This window comes from Indicator indicator, chromosome 16 (genome assembly GCF_027791375.1).
Source record: "Indicator indicator isolate 239-I01 chromosome 16, UM_Iind_1.1, whole genome shotgun sequence".
Lineage (NCBI taxonomy): Eukaryota > Metazoa > Chordata > Aves > Piciformes > Indicatoridae > Indicator > Indicator indicator.
In genome coordinates, this window is record NC_072025.1 from 39677 (window position 1) to 55439 (window position 15763).

Consider the following 15763-nt stretch of genomic DNA (forward strand, 5'->3'; position numbering starts at 1 on the left):
GCTAGTTCCAACCCTCTGCCATGGGCAGGGACACCTCTCAACTAGACTTGGTTACCCAAGGCCTCATCCAACCTGACCTTGGACACCCCCAGGCAGGAAACATCTACAACCTCCCTGGGCAGCCTGTGCCAGAGTCTCACCACCCTCCTACTGAAGAGCTTCTTCCTCAGCTCCATACTGACTCTGCTCTGCCTCAGCTTCAAACCATTCCCCCTTGGCCTGTCTCCAGACACCCTCAGGAAAAGTCTCTCTGCAGCCTTCCTGCAGGATCCCTTCAGGCACTGGCAGGCAGCTCTAAGGTCACAGAACCACAGACTCAAGGCTGGGAAAGATCTGGAAGATCAGCAGATCCAACCTGCTATCAACTAATCATGGAATCATGGAACAGCTCAGGCTGGAAGAGACCTCAGACCTAATCCACTTCCAACCCCCAGCCATGGGCAGGGACACCTCCCACCAGCCCAGCTTGTTCAAGGCCTCATCCAGCCTGGCCTTCAACACCTCCAGGGAAGAGGCATCCAAAGCCTCCCTGGGCAACCTGTGCCAGTGTCTCACCACCCTTGTAGTGAAGAATTTCTTCCTAAGATCCAATCTAAACCTGTTCTCCTTCAATTTAATCCTTGTCCTGTCTCTAGACACCCTCAGGAACATTCTCTCTGCAGCCTTCCTGCAGGATCCCTGCAGGCACTGGCAGGCAGATCTGAGGTTCCCCTGGAGCCTTCTCCTCTCCAGGCTGACCACCCCCAGCTCCCTCAGCCTGGCTTCACAGCAGAGCTGCTCTAGCCCTGGGATCATCTCTGGGGCCTCCTCTGGACTCACTCCACAGCTCTGTGTCCTCCTGCTGCTGGGGACACCAGAACTGGAGGCAGGATTGGAGGTGAGGTCTGAGCAGAGCAGAGCCAAGGGGCAGAATCCCCTCTCCTGCCCTCTGCCCACACTCCTCTGGCTGCAGCCCAGGACTTCTCTCAGCCTGGAGCAGAGCAGGAACAGACAGCCCCTGTCAGAGGGCTTGCAAAGCTGCAGGGTCCGGCTGCAGCCAGGGCTGGGCAGGGCTGCTGAGTACCTACCAGCAGGTGTAGAGCTTCCTGGCTGTGTCGTGGTTGTTGCGGATGTGGCGGCGCAGGCTGTTGGAGGCGTTGAAGGAGCACTCGCACTGCCGACACGGGAAGCGCTTCATGGCCTGCAGGGGACAGTAACAGCTCTGAGCCGGCCCCGCCCCGGGCCCCACCCCCGGCCCCACCCCCGGCCAGTCCCAGCCTGCTCCTCGCCCCCTGGCAGCGATGGGGATCGCTGAGGTTTTGGGGTCCCCCGTGCTCAGCCCGCAGCTGGCACCAAAGCAGCCCCGGTTCCAGCACAGGCCTGAACTGCAGCTGCAGAAGGCTCTGCAGGACTGAGTCAGTGGAAGGTCCCTTCTGCCCCACAGGAAGGGGCAGGGGAGGGTTAGGTTGGAGAGGAGGAAGAATTTCTTTGGTGCCAGAGTGGTCAGGGATTGGCACAGGCTGCCCAGGGAGGGGGTGGAGTGCCCATGCCTGGAGGTGTTCCTGAACCCTGTGGCCATGGCAGCTGGGGCCATGGTGGGGTTGGGTTGATGGCTGGGGACTGGGTGATCTGGGAGGGCTTTTCCAACCCAATCAACTCCATGGTTTTAAGGCAGGAAGGATCCCAGTGCCAAGTACAAGTCCACTCACCCTCCTCTATCCTCAAAGTTCAGTACAACAGAAGGGCAGGATGGTGAACAGCACCACACAGCCCTAGAGTCATGGAATGGGTTGGGTTGGAAGGGACCTCAGAGCTCAGTCACTTCCAAGCCCCTGCCATGGGCAGGGATACCTCCCACCAGCCCAGGCTGCTCAAGGCCTCATCCAGCCTGGCCTTCAACACCTCCAGGCAGGAGGCAGCCACAGCCTCCCTGGGCAACCTATGCCAGTGTCTCCTCACCCTCACTGCCAACAATTCCTTTCTCCTCTCCAGTCTTAATCTCCCCTCTTCTAGCTCAAAGCCATTGTCCCTCATCCTGGCACTCCCAGCCCTTGTCCAAAGTCCCTCCCCAGCTCTCCTGGAGCCCGTCAGGTACTGGAAGGCTGCTCTGAGGTCTCCATGGAGCCCTGTTTGTTATCCAGGTCCCTCTCTACAGCCCTCCCATGTAACCAGCCCCCTCCTCTGCTGTAGTCCTTCACCTGCCCTGCACCCAGCCCATTTCAAATCTTCTCAGACCTGTTTAATGACCACATACAAACACTGAACTTCAACATCTGGCAAACTTCTGGCCAGTTCCAATGGGAAAGGCCAGCACCCTCCCCCTGTCCCCATCTCCTCTTGGTACTCATCAAGTGAGGCAATGCAGCCCTTCCCATGTCAAGCTAGAGGGAACCAGAACACAATCCTGATTTCCACAGCCTCTGCTATTGGGACTTGAGAAAGGTGACTTCAAGAAGTCCTGAAGTCAAAGCACTCAGAGATGTGTCTGCACACAACAGCTTGGCCTGTGCTCTGCCTGCAAGGATGAGCTTGATGGGAGAAGATCAAGGCAGCATGAGGCTCCAGCTGGATGAAAGCAGCAGAGATTCAGAGTTGTGACCATGACAGCTCTGAGCACTGCAGGGCTCTGCGCCTCTGCCCCCATCAGATGTTGTGGTATCTACCAACCAACACATCACATGGAGCAACTCAATGTCCTGCAGCCCAGACAGTTTAGGCCAGCAAGCACCTTCCATCCACTACAGATAAGAGGAAGAGGAAGCCTGACATTAGCTGGAGTGGGAGAACCACCAGCAGAGAGGAGAGAGGTTGCAGAGCACACAGTGAAGGACAGAAGTGAGCTGACACTCACTTTGTGAGTGACACACTGCTTTGTGCTCTGGCCCTGAGCTGGCAAACAGCTTCACAGAACCACTAAATGGTTTGGCTTGGGAGGGACCTCCACAGCTCACCCAGTCCAACCCCTGCAGGCAGCAGGGACATCCTCCACTGGAGCAGGTTGCTCACAGCCCTGTCCAGCCTCACCTTGAAGATCTCCAGGGATGAAGCCTCAACCACCTCCCTGGGCAACCTGTTGCAGTGATCCAGCAGCCTCCTGGTGCACAACTTGTTCCTCACATCCAATCTCAATCTGCTCTGCTCTCATTTCGAACCATTGCCCCTGGGCCTGTCCCTGCAGGCCTTTGGGAACAGTCCCTCTGCAGCCTGCTTGGAGCCCCCTCCAGGCACCGTTAGTTCCTGGGTTTCTTTTTGTCCCCCACACAGCCAATTCCCAGACTCTGGCTAACCAGATCTCCTTCCCTGGCTGCAATGTTCCAGCTGAGGCCTTACCCTGCCGTGGTTTCTCTTCATGTGGGACACATAGGTCTCCCGATCAGGGATCCACTGGGAGCATTCTTTGCAAGTCCAACCAGTTCTCCTCAGCCTGGACTTGGCTTCAGAATTGTGTCCTTCCAGACTCAAGTCCTTCCTCAGCAGGGAGGAGTGGGAAGTCCTGTTGGCTACTGACAGCTCCTTTGGTGGGCTCTGAACCTGGTTCCTTGATGCCTTCTCAGATCTCTGTCGGAAGCTGGAGAGCTCCTCAGGGTTCTGGGGGACTCCATGGACAGCCTAGAGAACACCAGCAATGGATCACAGACAACAGTGAGATCCAGTGCCCAACACAGGCCTTGGGTTAGAAGTCAATACCATTGATTATCTCAATCAGTGATTCAAGCCCCCAGGCAATGTGCTGCTGGCCTGCTCCCACACAGCTCCCTCTGCTCCCTGTGCTGCTTGCCCAAGCACCATGGAGCTTCTGTTTGCTTCCTGCAGGACAAAAGCTGCTCCATGATGCTGCTGATGAACATTTTAGATTAAGGCTGGAGATAAGGAAGAAATTCTTGAGAGTGAGAGTGGGGAGACACGGGAACAGGTTGCCCAGGAGGGCTCTGGATGTCCCCTCCCTGGAGGTGTTGAAGGCCAGGCTGGATGAGGCCTTGAGCAAGCTGGGCTGGTGGGAGGTGTCCCTGCTCATGGCAGGGGCTGGAACTGGATGATCACAGAATGTTAGGGTTTGGAAGGAACATCCAGAGATCATCCAGGCCAACCCCACTGCCAGGGGGGCACCCAGGGCAGGGCTCACAGGAACACAGCCAGGCAGGGCTTGAAAGCCTCCAGAGAAGGAGACTCCACAACCTCTCTGGGCAGCCTCCCCAGGCCTCCAGCACTCTCACAATAAAGAAGTTTCTCCTCATGCTGAGGCGGAACCTCCTGGCTTCCAGCCTGTACCCATTGCCCCTTGTCCTGTCCCTGGGCACCACCACACAGAGCCTGGCACCTTCCTCCTGACCCCCACCCCTCAGATATCCATAGACATTGATCAGGTTCCCTCTCAGCCTTCTCCTCTCCACACTAACCACCCCCAGGGCTCTCAGCCTCTCTTCCCAGCACAGATGTTCCAGTCCATCATCCTCACAGTCTCCCTTGGACTTTCTCCAGCAGGTCTCTGTCTCCCTTGCCCTGGGGAGCCCAGAGCTGGACACAGGATTGCAGTGTGGGCTCAGCAGGGCAGAGCACAGGGGCAGCACAACCTCCCCAGCCCTGCTGGCCACACTTTTCCAGCTGCACCCCAAGATGCCCTTGGCCCTCCTGGCCACCAGGGCACACTGCTGCCCATGCAGAACTTGCTGCCCACCAGGGCTCCAAGGTCTTTCTCCATGGAGCTTTAAGGTTTCTTCCAACCCAAGCTCTGGACCCCTGAGCTCTGTTTGAACAGGGGAGATGCACTGGCAGAGAAATGTTAATGGTCATCATTTCAGGAGCCTAAGCTCTGGAACACACAGAGCCTAGCTGAGCTCCGATTCCATCTTTGATGGTATCCTGGAGCCTCCCAAAGCTACTCTGCCTTTGCTCAAGGGGTGGGCAGAGGCAGCTTGCTTCCATTCCACACCACCTCTTGCTGTTTACATGTTCACAGCTCCAAACTTTGCTCCTGACAAATAAAAGCCAACAAAGCCAGCAAGCAGCCTCCTAAGCAACAGCTCTTCAGGCTCTTAGGATGTTCGAGAGGCCAAAGTCCCCCCAGAAGAGTTATTTGAACAAAAACAAGGAGTTGAACACAAGGAAAGTCATCCAGAAAGAGCTGTGGGAAAGCAAGGAGCAAGGAAAACAGCAACACAGCAAAGAAACCTCAAGGAACTCCCCTGGGAACAACCAGAGTTGATACAGACAAAAGGCCAATTCCAGCTTTAATTGTGCTCACTAATGAAGGATGGGGAAGCTTTCAACACATGAGGGCCCCAGGGCCTCTGGAAGGCTCTCCTGGTTAGACACCAAACAGGCTTCACAACACAAGGTCTGATCTGAGGAGCCTGAGTGCTTTGCACCAGATCCAGCTGAGGGCACTGCCAGCTCTGCAGGGTGGCACCAACACTTTACCTCTGCACTCCAGCTGGGCACGTCCAAAGGGTTTGCTGGGCAAAGAGCACAGACCAGACTCACACCTTGCTCTGGGTTGTAAGGGACCCTCCAAGGTCATCCTGTCCAACCCCCTGCACTCTGCTGAGCCTCCTCCAGCTGTTGGCCTCTGAGAGGTGACCTTGAGAGCCAGGGATTGAGCTCCTGCCTCAGTTTTCACTCAATGGCCTCAGGGGGCTGGCTGGGAATCTCCCAGACTGGCCTGGAGCAACCACAGCTCCAGCCAGCAAAACAGCTTCACAGCTTGCAGTGGGTTGGGAGGGACCCCCAAAGGTCATCTTGTCCAACCTCTGCACTCAGCAGGGACACCTCCAGCTGGAGCAGGCTGCCCAGGGACACATCCAGGCTGATCTTGAATGTCTCCAGGGACGGGACCTCAGCCCCCTCCCTGGGCAGCCTGTCCAGTGTCTCTCCACCCTCACTGTGCAGAACTTTGAAATGCAGCTCTGAGGTCTCCCTCAGCCTTTTCCTCTCTAGGCTGAGCAGCCCCAACTCTTTCAGCTGTCAGGTGCCATGGGCAGTGAATGACCTGCAGCAAGTTGTGTTACTCAGGTCAAGACCGGGTCAAAGGCCTCTTGGAAGGTGCCAGCCTGCCCCTCCCCTCCACTTCCCCAGCTCTAACACAGGCAGAGGAGCAATCAGCAGCTTCACAGGAGGCCTGCAGAGCCACCTCATTACTGCATGCAAAGCATTCCCACATTTGCAAGTTAAAGGCTGGGGAGAGAGCAAAGCAGCAGCTTTGAGAGTTTTTTTTTTTTTGGCCACTCAATCTGCCTTTTTAAGTCTGAGTAGAAACAAAATTAAGTCGCTGATTAGAAAATAAATGTCACTTTCTGGTTCTTTTTCGTTAATCAAAGGGAAATGAGACTTTGCAAGCTCATGCTTGAGAATGGCACCAAGAAACCTTTGGAGAAGACTTCAGAGCAAACAAACAGAAAAGAAAACTGCAGTGCAGTGCTCAGACTTCTCTGGGATCAGAGATTCATGGAATGGGTTGTGGGGAAGGGACCTCAAAGCTCAGCCAGCTCCAACCCCCTGCCGTGGGCAGGGACACCTCCTACCTCAGGCCTCATCCAGCCTGGCCTTGGACACCTCCAGGCAGGAGTCAGCCACAGCCTCCCTGGGCAACCTGTGCCAGTGTCTCCTCTCCTCACTGCCAACAATTTCTTCCTCATCTCCACTCTCAATCTCCCCTCTCCCAGCTCAAAGCCATTGTCCCTCAGACTGGCACTCTCAGCCCTTGTCCAAAGTCCCTCCCCAGCTATCCTGGAACCGTTTCAGGTCCTGGAAGGCTTCTCTGAGGTCTCCCTGGAGCCTTCTCTTCTTCAGGCTGAACAGCCCCAACTCTCCCAACCTGTCCTCATATAACAGAGGTTCCCCAGCCCTCTTATCATCTTGGTGGCCTTCTCTGGACACTCTCCAGCAGTTCCACATCCTTCTTGTGCTGAAGCACCACAACAGGACTCAGTTCCGCAGGGGATGGTTACCAGCTAAGACAAAATGCCCCAACTCATGTTTCCAGGCTGTGCTGTAAATCACTGCAGTCTGTTTTTTCCATGAGGAGGTTCCTCAAGAACCTTCCACTCCTCCTTTGCAGTGATGTAAACAGAGCTGATGTCAACTCTCTGTGCAGTCACAGGCCAGGCCCTGGTGGCAGTGAGGGGTGAGGGTCTCTTACCTTCACGTGCTGCATCAGCTGCTGTTTCTGCATGTAGACCAGCTGGCACTGAGGGCACTTGAACACCCCCACCAGCAGCTGCTTGGTGTTCTGCTGGAAGTGCTCTTGGAGCAGCTTCTTCTTGTTGAAGACTGTCTCACATGAGCATTTGTAGATCACCCTGCAAGAGTTCAGTGGAGTCAGCTCAGTCCCTCTTTCACAGCTTTGCAGGTTGCACTGGGTTGGAAAGGACCTCCCAAGGTCACCTTGTCCAACCCCCTGCACTCCACAGGGGCACCTCCAGCTGGAGCAGGCTGCTCAGGGACTCATCCAGGCTGATCTTGAATGCCTTTAGGGCTGGGGCCTCAAGCACATCCCTGGGCAGCCTGTTCCAGTGTCTCTCCACCCTCACTGTGCAGAACTTCCTCCTGATGTCCAACCTAACTCTGCCCTGCTCCAGTTTCAAACCTCCCTTGTCCTGTCCCCACAGCCCCTTCTGAACGCTCCTTGCCCAGCCTTCCTCCAGGTCCCCTCCAGGTACTGGAAGGTCTCCAACTCCTTTCAAGTGCCAGATGCAGCAGCTTCTGTGGAGCCACAGAAAAAGGTTTGGGTTGGAAGGGACCTCAAAGCTCATCTCCTCCAACCCTCTGCCATGGGCAGGGACACCTCTCAACTAGCCCAGGCTACCCAAGGCCTCATCCAGCCTGGCCTTGAACACCCCCAGGAAGAAGTTATCCACAGCCTCCCTGGGCAGCCTGTGCCAGAGCTCACCACCCTCACACTAAAGAACTTTTTCCTCAGCTCCAGTCTAACCCTGCTCTGCCTCAGCTTCAAACCATTCCCCCTCAGCCTGTCTCTGGACACCCTCAGGAAAAGTCTCTCTGCAGCATTCCTGGAGGATCCCTTCAGCTATTGGAACCACCTGCCAAGATGTGCCTCTGTGGCCCCTCCTGGACAAGCAGGTGACAGTGAAGTTCTCTTCCTGGCTGCTCAGCTGTGCCCTGCAGGAGCTGCTGTGCTCTTCCAGCAGCCCACAGTCACAGGAAGCAGCTCCTGCCGTGGCCAGCAGCAGATCCCCACCAGCAGACAAAGTGGGAGATCATTTCAGATGAGGACAGAAAGCAGAAATACAACAAAATTGGGAAGGAAAAAGGGAATCATGGAGCTGCCCAGCAGAGGAGAAGCAGCAGCAAGCCAAAGTACTCACTGAGTATTCCTGTGGGGCTCTGCAGGGTGCTGGCTGCCCATGTGTGCCACAGTGCTGTCGGCAGACTTGAAGGCCATGGGGCAAAAAGAACACTTGTGGAAGACCTCACAGTGCTTCTCCTGGATGTGCACCTTCAGCATGGCCAGGGTCATGAAGACTACCCCACAGTGGATGCACCTGGGTGATGCAGGAGGACAGAGCTGAGTTAGCACCACAGTGCTGCTCCCAGCACACAGGCAGAGCGGCACTGAGGGAGGCAAGCACCAGGCCATGGCTGGTCCCCATGCAGTGTCCCCAAGGGCATCATGGAAGAGTCAAGAAAGGATCAGACACAGGAAAGCACAACTGGATGTTAGCAACAGGCACATGAGAGCAGAGACTCACAGAATGGGTTGGGTGGGAAGGGACCTCGGAGCACAGCCAGCTCCAACCCCCTGCCATGGGCAGGGACACCTCCCACCAGCCCAGGCTGCTCAAGGCCTCATCCAGCCTGGCCTTCAGCACCTCCAGGCAAGACACAGCCACAGCCTCCCTGCACAACCTGTGCCAGTCTCTCCCCACCCTCACTGCCAACAATTTCTTCCTCCTCTCCAGTCTCCATCTCCCCTCTCCCAGCTCAAAGCTATTATCCCTCAATCCTGGCACTCCCAGCCCTTGTCCAAAGTCCCTCCCCAGCTCTCCTGAAACCATTTCAGGTCCTGGAAGGCTGCTCTGAGGTCTCCCTGGAGCCTTCTCTTCTCCAGGCTCAACAACCCCAACACTCCCAGCCTGTCCTCATATAGCAGAGGTTCTCCAGCCTCTGATCATCTTGGGGGCCTCCAAGGTCCTGGAGCATCTCCAGGTCCTTCCTGTGCTGGGGGCCCCAGAGCTGGAGGCAGTGCTGCTGGTGGGGTCTGAGCAGAGCAGAGCAGAGGGGCAGAATCCCCTCCCACCAGCCCAGGTTGCTCAAGGCCTCATCCAGCCTGACCTTGAACACCTCCAGGGAGGGGGCACCCAGGACCTCCCTGGGCAGCCTGTGCCAGTGCTTGCAGACTGTGAAGGACCCCAAGGGAGCAGCTCCTCTGGGGAGCCTGGGGTTAGGCCACCTGATCACTGCCTTCTCGCATTCAATCCAAGGCTGCTGCCTGCCTCTGGTGCTGCCCTGGCAGCTGGAGCTCAGCTATGCAGCAGCTGGAAGAGCTCCAGGCCCCTATCAAAACCAAACAAGCTGCTGGGTTCTGCTTCCCTCCCGAGAGCGTTTAGGAAACAAGCTGTGCTTTGAAGCTCCACTTCAAAAGAGCATTGTGCAGAAGCCAGCCTGGAGCAGCCAAACCCCAAACACACAGAAATTGTCTCAGCTCCTGAGAGGGCAGAGGTGCCAACAGCTGCTGCCATCTCTAGGCAGGCATAGGAACCTTCTCCTGGGCTGGCTCTGCCTCCCAGCCTGATGCTCATCCAGGTGAGACAGGAAGGGACACCTCCTAGGGCAGGACCACCAGGGACCCTGGTACTGCAGCAGAATAAAACTCCCAAGTAGAAAGAAAAGATCAAAAGCTGCTCCTGACAGCAAGGCCTGGCTGCTGCAGCCAGGAATGTCCAACAGGATTCCTACTGCTGCTCCTCAGCTGCTCTTCAAGGAACTCAGGCATTTCAAACCCAGAGCAGGCTGCCCAGGGAGGTAGCTGAACCCCCAACCCCCATCCCTGGAGGGGTTCCACAGACAGACAGATGTGGTGCTGAGGGATGTGGTTCAGCACCAGACAAGGTAGAGTCAGAGAACAGTTGGACTCAATCACAGAACTAGAGAGCTGTTTGGGCTGGAGAAGGCCTCCAAAGTCATCCAGTCCAACCACCAACCCAACCCCACTGTGGCCACCAAACCATGGCCACAGCTGCCATGGCCACAGGGTTCTGGAACACCTCCACGGATGGAGACTCCACCACCTCCCTGGGCAACCTGTGCCAATCCCTGACCATTTCTCCTCTCCAACCTAATCCTCCCCCGGCACAATTTCAGGCCACTTCCTCTTGTCTTATCACTTGTTCCTTTGGAGCAGAGCCCAACCCCCACCTGACTGCAGCCTCCTCTCAGGAGCTGCAGAGAGCAATGAGGTCTCCCTCAGCCTCCTCTTCCTCACACCAAACACCCCCAGCTCCCTCAGTTGCTCCTCCCCAGCCCTCTTCTGCAGACCCTTCCCTAGCTTTGTTGCCCTTCTCTGAACCTGCTCCAGCCTCTCAATGTCCTTCTTGGGCAAACAAGAGCTGGTTCTGCATCAAGCTGGGCTTTGGTGAGCACTTGAGTCAGGCTTAGGAATGAAACAAGCCTTGAGGCAGGGTCAGAGGGTCAGGAGTTCCTTGAACTGACAGTAAAGGGAAGTGTAAACAACAGCCACAGTGGAAGCAAGAACCCCAGCACCAGAAGGCCCCAGCCTGATAAAGTCAACAATTAGCAGAACAAAGAGGCTAGAGGCTGTCAGAAGCTCCTGCAGGCTGGAGCTCTGCTATCAGAAGCCAGCAGGGGAAGTAGCAATTTGCAGGGGAAGCCTCCCAGATAGCTGCAGGGCAAGGAGGGGTGGCTGGAAGTCTCCGAAGGCATCCTGCCAGGGAAGATAAAGATACAAAATGTTGTTTTAACCCTCTGCACATTTGCCTGTACCTTCCCCTTCCAGCCCCCCTCAGCTCTCCAGACAGCTGGAAAATGCCTGGAAAAGGTGGGGAGGTGACACAGGGATGGCAGTGGAAAGGAACGTTGGGGACAGGGCTCTTCACTTGGAAGTTTTAACTGCAGAAGACTTCCTATGTGCAGTGGAGTCACTAAGCCATGAGCAAAACGCAACTAAGCCAAGGTCACTCCAGCCCTAGCTGACTGCTCTGGGGGGATCAACAGAGGAGGAGGCAGCAGCAGGACTCCTCACCAAAGAAGCCCCAAACAGGCAGCAGCAGCTCCAGAGGAGCAGGGAGAAAGTGAGGAGCAGCACAGCCAGGCTGATCCTGGGAGAGACTGGCAAGAGCTCCTGGGCTCTGCAGCTCTGCCAGTACAACAGGGGAGGGGAAGAAGTCGAGTTGCTACGTGAGCAGAGGACTGAGCGATCCAAGCCAGGGCTCAGCAACTCAAATGTCCCTCTCCTGTTCTCAACATCAGCCCTGCAGCAGAGACAGGCAGGAGACCAGGAATGGCACAGCCAGAGGTTCACATGTCTGCTGGCTTCAGCTTTCACTGAGCAGCTTCAGCAGATGGAAAATAGAGAAGAATATAAAGAAATTCAGCTTCTAGAGAAACACAGAATCACAGAGTGGTGAAGGCTTGGAAGGGACCTCCAGAGATCATCCAGGACAACCCCACTGCCAGGGGAGGGGCACCCAGAGCAGGGCACACAGGAACACAGCCAGAGGGTTTAGAAGCCCCCAGAGAAGGAGACTCCACAACCTCTCTGGGCAGCCTCCCCCAGGCCTCCAGCACCTTCACAACAAAGAAGTTTCTCCTCATGCTGAGGTGGAACCTCCTGGCTTCCAGCCTGTACCCATTGCCCCTTGTCCTGTCCCTGGGCACCACCACACAGAGCCTGGCACCTTCCTCCTGACCCCCACCCCTCAGATATCCATAGACATTGATCAGGTTCCCTCTCAGCCTTCTCCTCTCCACGCTGAACACCCCCAGGGCTCTCAGCCTTTCACAGCAGAGTCCCTTCATCATCCTCACAGCTTCCCTTGGACTCTCTCCAGCAGTTCCCTGTCACTCTTGCCCTGTCACACATGCAGATCTCTGAAGGCACCACAAAGACCTCACTAACCTAGCTGGAAGGAAAACTGCTCCTCAAGGTGCCAGGTCAGGCCCAAGCTCTGCTCCACACTGCAAGGCCAGCAGTGGAACCAGAGGAGGAAGGACTGGCATGGGATCACTGCTACAAGAACCAGCTGCCAAGGGGATGAAGCTCTGCCTGCCTTTGACATTCTCAGGTGCCAGTGGGGCCCAAGGCACTGCTCCAGCCCCGTGGCTGTTTGCTGACAGCTGCTCCAGTCCTGTTTTTCCATCTCAGGGAGAGCATTTATGATGGGTTGGGTTGGAAGCTCAACCAGCTCCAACCGCCTGCCATGGGCAGGGACACCTCCCACCAGCCCAGGTTGCTCAAGGCCTCATCCAGCCTGGCCTTGAACACCTCCAGGGAGAGGGCATCCTGTCCTCATGGCTGAAAGAAAAAGCCTCTGAAGCCTTAAGTGGTGGTTTCCAAACAAACCAGGCTCTGCAGGCTCCCTGAATGCAGAGGCCTTAGAAGAGGAGCTGCAGGAGCAGAGCTTGCCCTGTTCACTGCAAATGTCAAATGGAAGTGGAGAAAAAACACAATGGGAAGGAATCTTTAAAGGTCACATTAAAGGAACATCATCTGTGCCTTGAGAGCTGTCTGCAGCTGAGGAGATCTAAAGATGCTGATGTGGAAAGGCTGGCAGGAAAAGGTCCTTCCTGCTCTTAAAGCACCCATTTGAGAGTCCTGGAAAGGATTGGGTTGGAAGGGAGCTCAAAGCTCATCCAGCTCCAATCACCTGCCATGGGCAGGGACACCTCCCACCAGCCCAGGCTGCTCAAGGCCTCATCCAGCCTGGCCTTCAACACCTCCAGGCAGGAGGCAGCCACAGCCTCCCTGGCCAACCTGTGCCAGTCTCTCCCCACCCTCACTGCCAACAATTTCTTCCTTCTCTCCACTCTCCATCTCCCCTCTCCCAGCTCAAAGCCATTATACCTCATCCTGGCACTCCCAGCCCTTGTCCAAAGTCCCTCCTCAGCTCTTCTGGAGCCCTTCAGGTACTGCAAGGCTGCTCTGAGGTCTCCCTGGAGCCTTCTCTTCTCCAGGCTGAACAGCCCCAACTCTCCCAGCCTGGCCCCACAGGGGAGGTTCTCCAGCCTCTGATCATCTCCATGACCTCCTCTGGACCCTCTCCAGCAGCTCCAGCTCCTTCCTGTGCTGGGGGCCCCAGAGCTGGAGGCAGTGCTGCAGGTGGGGTCTGAGCAGAGCAGAGCAGAGGGGCAGAATCCCCTCCCTGTGCTGCTGCTCTCCCTGCTCTGGCTGCAGCTCAGCACACAGCTGGCTCTGGGCTGCCAGGGTCTCCGTCACAGACACACCACTGCACCCAGGACCTTGAAGCCTTCCTTCATCTGCTCCAGCTCATGAGAAGTCTTTGAAGAGCTGTGGGAGCATCCAGGAAAAGAATCTGTGCCCTTCTCCTTGGGGCATACATCCCTCAGCATGTTAGAGCTGACAAAAACATGAGATCAGACCTGAGAGCAACTCAGGTTTGAGAGCTGCATTTGTGCTGCAAGCATCAACTCTGAGCTACCCCCTGCATCTGCAGCTCCACACTGCCTCAAAATCACACAGGGAATTGTCTGGGTTGGAAAAGCCATCCCAGATCATCCAGTCCAACCATCAACCCAACCCCACCATGGCCACATGGTTCTGAACACCTCCAGCCATGGGGACTCCACCACCTCCCTGGGCAGACTCTGCCAATCCCTGACCACTCTGGCACCAAAGAAATTTTTCCTCCTCTCCAACCTAACCCTCCCCTGGCACAATTTCAGGTCAGTTCCTCTCCTTCCATCACCTGAGACTAGGCAGCAGAGCCCAACCCCCACCTGGCTCCAGCCTCCTCTCAAGGAGCTATAGAGAGCAATGAGGTCTCCCTCAGCCTCCTCTTCCTCACACCAAACCCCCCCAGCTCCCTCAGCTGCTCCTCCCCAGCCCTCTTCTCCAGACCCTTCCCCACCTTCCTTGCCCTTCTCTGCACCTGCTGCAGCCTCTCAATGTCCTTCTGGCAGTGAGGGACCCAGAGCTGAACCCAGCACTCAAGCTGTGGCCTCAGCAGTGCCCAGCCCAGGGGCATAATCCCTGCCCTGCTCACACCATTGCTGCTCCAGGCCAGGCTCATGGTGACCTCCTTGCCCACCTGGGCACACTACTGGCTCAGCTCCAGCTGCTGGCACCCAGCACTCCCAGGGCCTTTTCTGCTGGGCAGTTTCCAGCCACTCTGCCCCAGCCTGCAGCCTCCATGGGGTTGTTGTGCCCCAGGAACAAAGCCCAGCCCTTGGTTTTGTTGAACCTCACACAAGTAACCCCAGGCCAGGGATCCAGCCTGGCCAGGCCCCTGTGCAGAGCCTTTCTTCCCCCCAGCAGCTCACTACTGCCACCCAATTGAGTTCCACCTGCAAACTGACTGAGGCTGCCTCGATGCCCTGCCCCAGGCCACAGACACTAAAGAGAAGGAGCTGCAGTATGGAGCTTTAGGGAGCACCACTGCCTCGAGCCCTCTAGCAGCTGCCCAGAGCAGTGAGGGAGCTGAGGCAGAGCCCAGGCCATGCTGTGCCCTGTGCCCACACAGCTTCCCCCATGGCACAGACAGGCCCCGTGCCCTGCTTGTGTCCCCATGGCACAGGCAGGCCCCGTGCCCTGCTTGTGTCCCCTGCCCGGCCATGCCCCGTGCCTGTACCCACCTGAGCGCAGGCTGCCTGGCGTAGTGCAGGCAGTTGTGGCGGACGTGGCGCTGCAGGTAGGCAGAGCGGCAGACGGCACCACACTCGGGGCAGCAGAAGGGAGACTTGTGGGCATGGATCCGCTGGTGGGCACAGAAACTGCAGGGGTTGGGCAGCACCATCTGGCACACCTGGCACGTCTGCGGAAACAAAGCTCTGCTGGTTAGCTGCTGCCAGCCCCGAGTCACAGACACACAATGAGGGTGAGGGGAAGGACCTCCAGAGATCATCCAGGCCAGCCCCTGCCAGAGCAGGGTACCCAGGGGAGAGCACACAGGAACACAGCCAGGGGGAGCTGGAAAGCCTCCAGAGAAGGAGACTCCACAACCTCTCTGGGCAGCCTCCCCCAGGCCTCCAGCACCCTCACAACAAAGAAGTTTCTCCTCATGCTGAGGTGGAACCTCCTGGCTTCCAGCCTGTACCCATTGCCCCTTGTCCTGTCCCTGGGCACCACCACACAGAGCCTGGCACCTTCCTCCTGACCCCCACCCCTCAGATATCCATAGACATTGATCAGGTTCCCTCTCAGCCTTCTCCTCTCCACACGAAACACCCCCAGGGCTCTCAGCCTCTCTTCCCAGCACAGATGTTCCAGTCCTTCATCACCCTCACAGCCTCCCTTGGACTCTCTCCAGCAGGTCTCTGTCTCCCTTGCCCTGGGGAGCCCAGAACTGGACACAGGATTGCAGTGTGGGCTCAGCAGGGCAGAGCACAGGGGCAGCACAACCTCCCCAGCCCTGCTGGCCACACTTTTCCTGCTGCACCCCAGATGCCCTTGGCCCTCCTGGCCACCAGGGCACACTGCTGCCCATGCAGAACTTGCTGCCCACCAGGGCTCCAAGGTCTTTCTCCATGGGCCTGCTTCCCAGCAGGTTCCCCCTCCCCTGTGCTGGTGCCTGGGGTTGTTCCTCCCCAGGTGCAGTACTTTACACTTGCCCTTATTGAACTTCTTGAGGTTCCT

The 15763-nt window shown here is 56.9% G+C and overlaps 1 protein-coding gene across 1 annotated transcript in view; it reads right to left on the minus strand.

Annotated features, from left to right (window-relative positions):
* ZNF592 (zinc finger protein 592) overlaps window positions 1–15763 on the minus strand; it is a 33421-nt gene that overhangs the window by 2616 nt on the left and 15042 nt on the right. The window contains exons 4-8 of the mRNA XM_054387802.1: window positions 14764–14942; window positions 8301–8477; window positions 7115–7274; window positions 3310–3588; window positions 1068–1180 (exon numbers count right to left, since the gene is read on the minus strand). Coding sequence (XP_054243777.1) covers window positions 1068–1180; window positions 3310–3588; window positions 7115–7274; window positions 8301–8477; window positions 14764–14942 — 908 coding nt within the window. The remainder of the gene's footprint in view (window positions 1–1067; window positions 1181–3309; window positions 3589–7114; window positions 7275–8300; window positions 8478–14763; window positions 14943–15763) is intronic.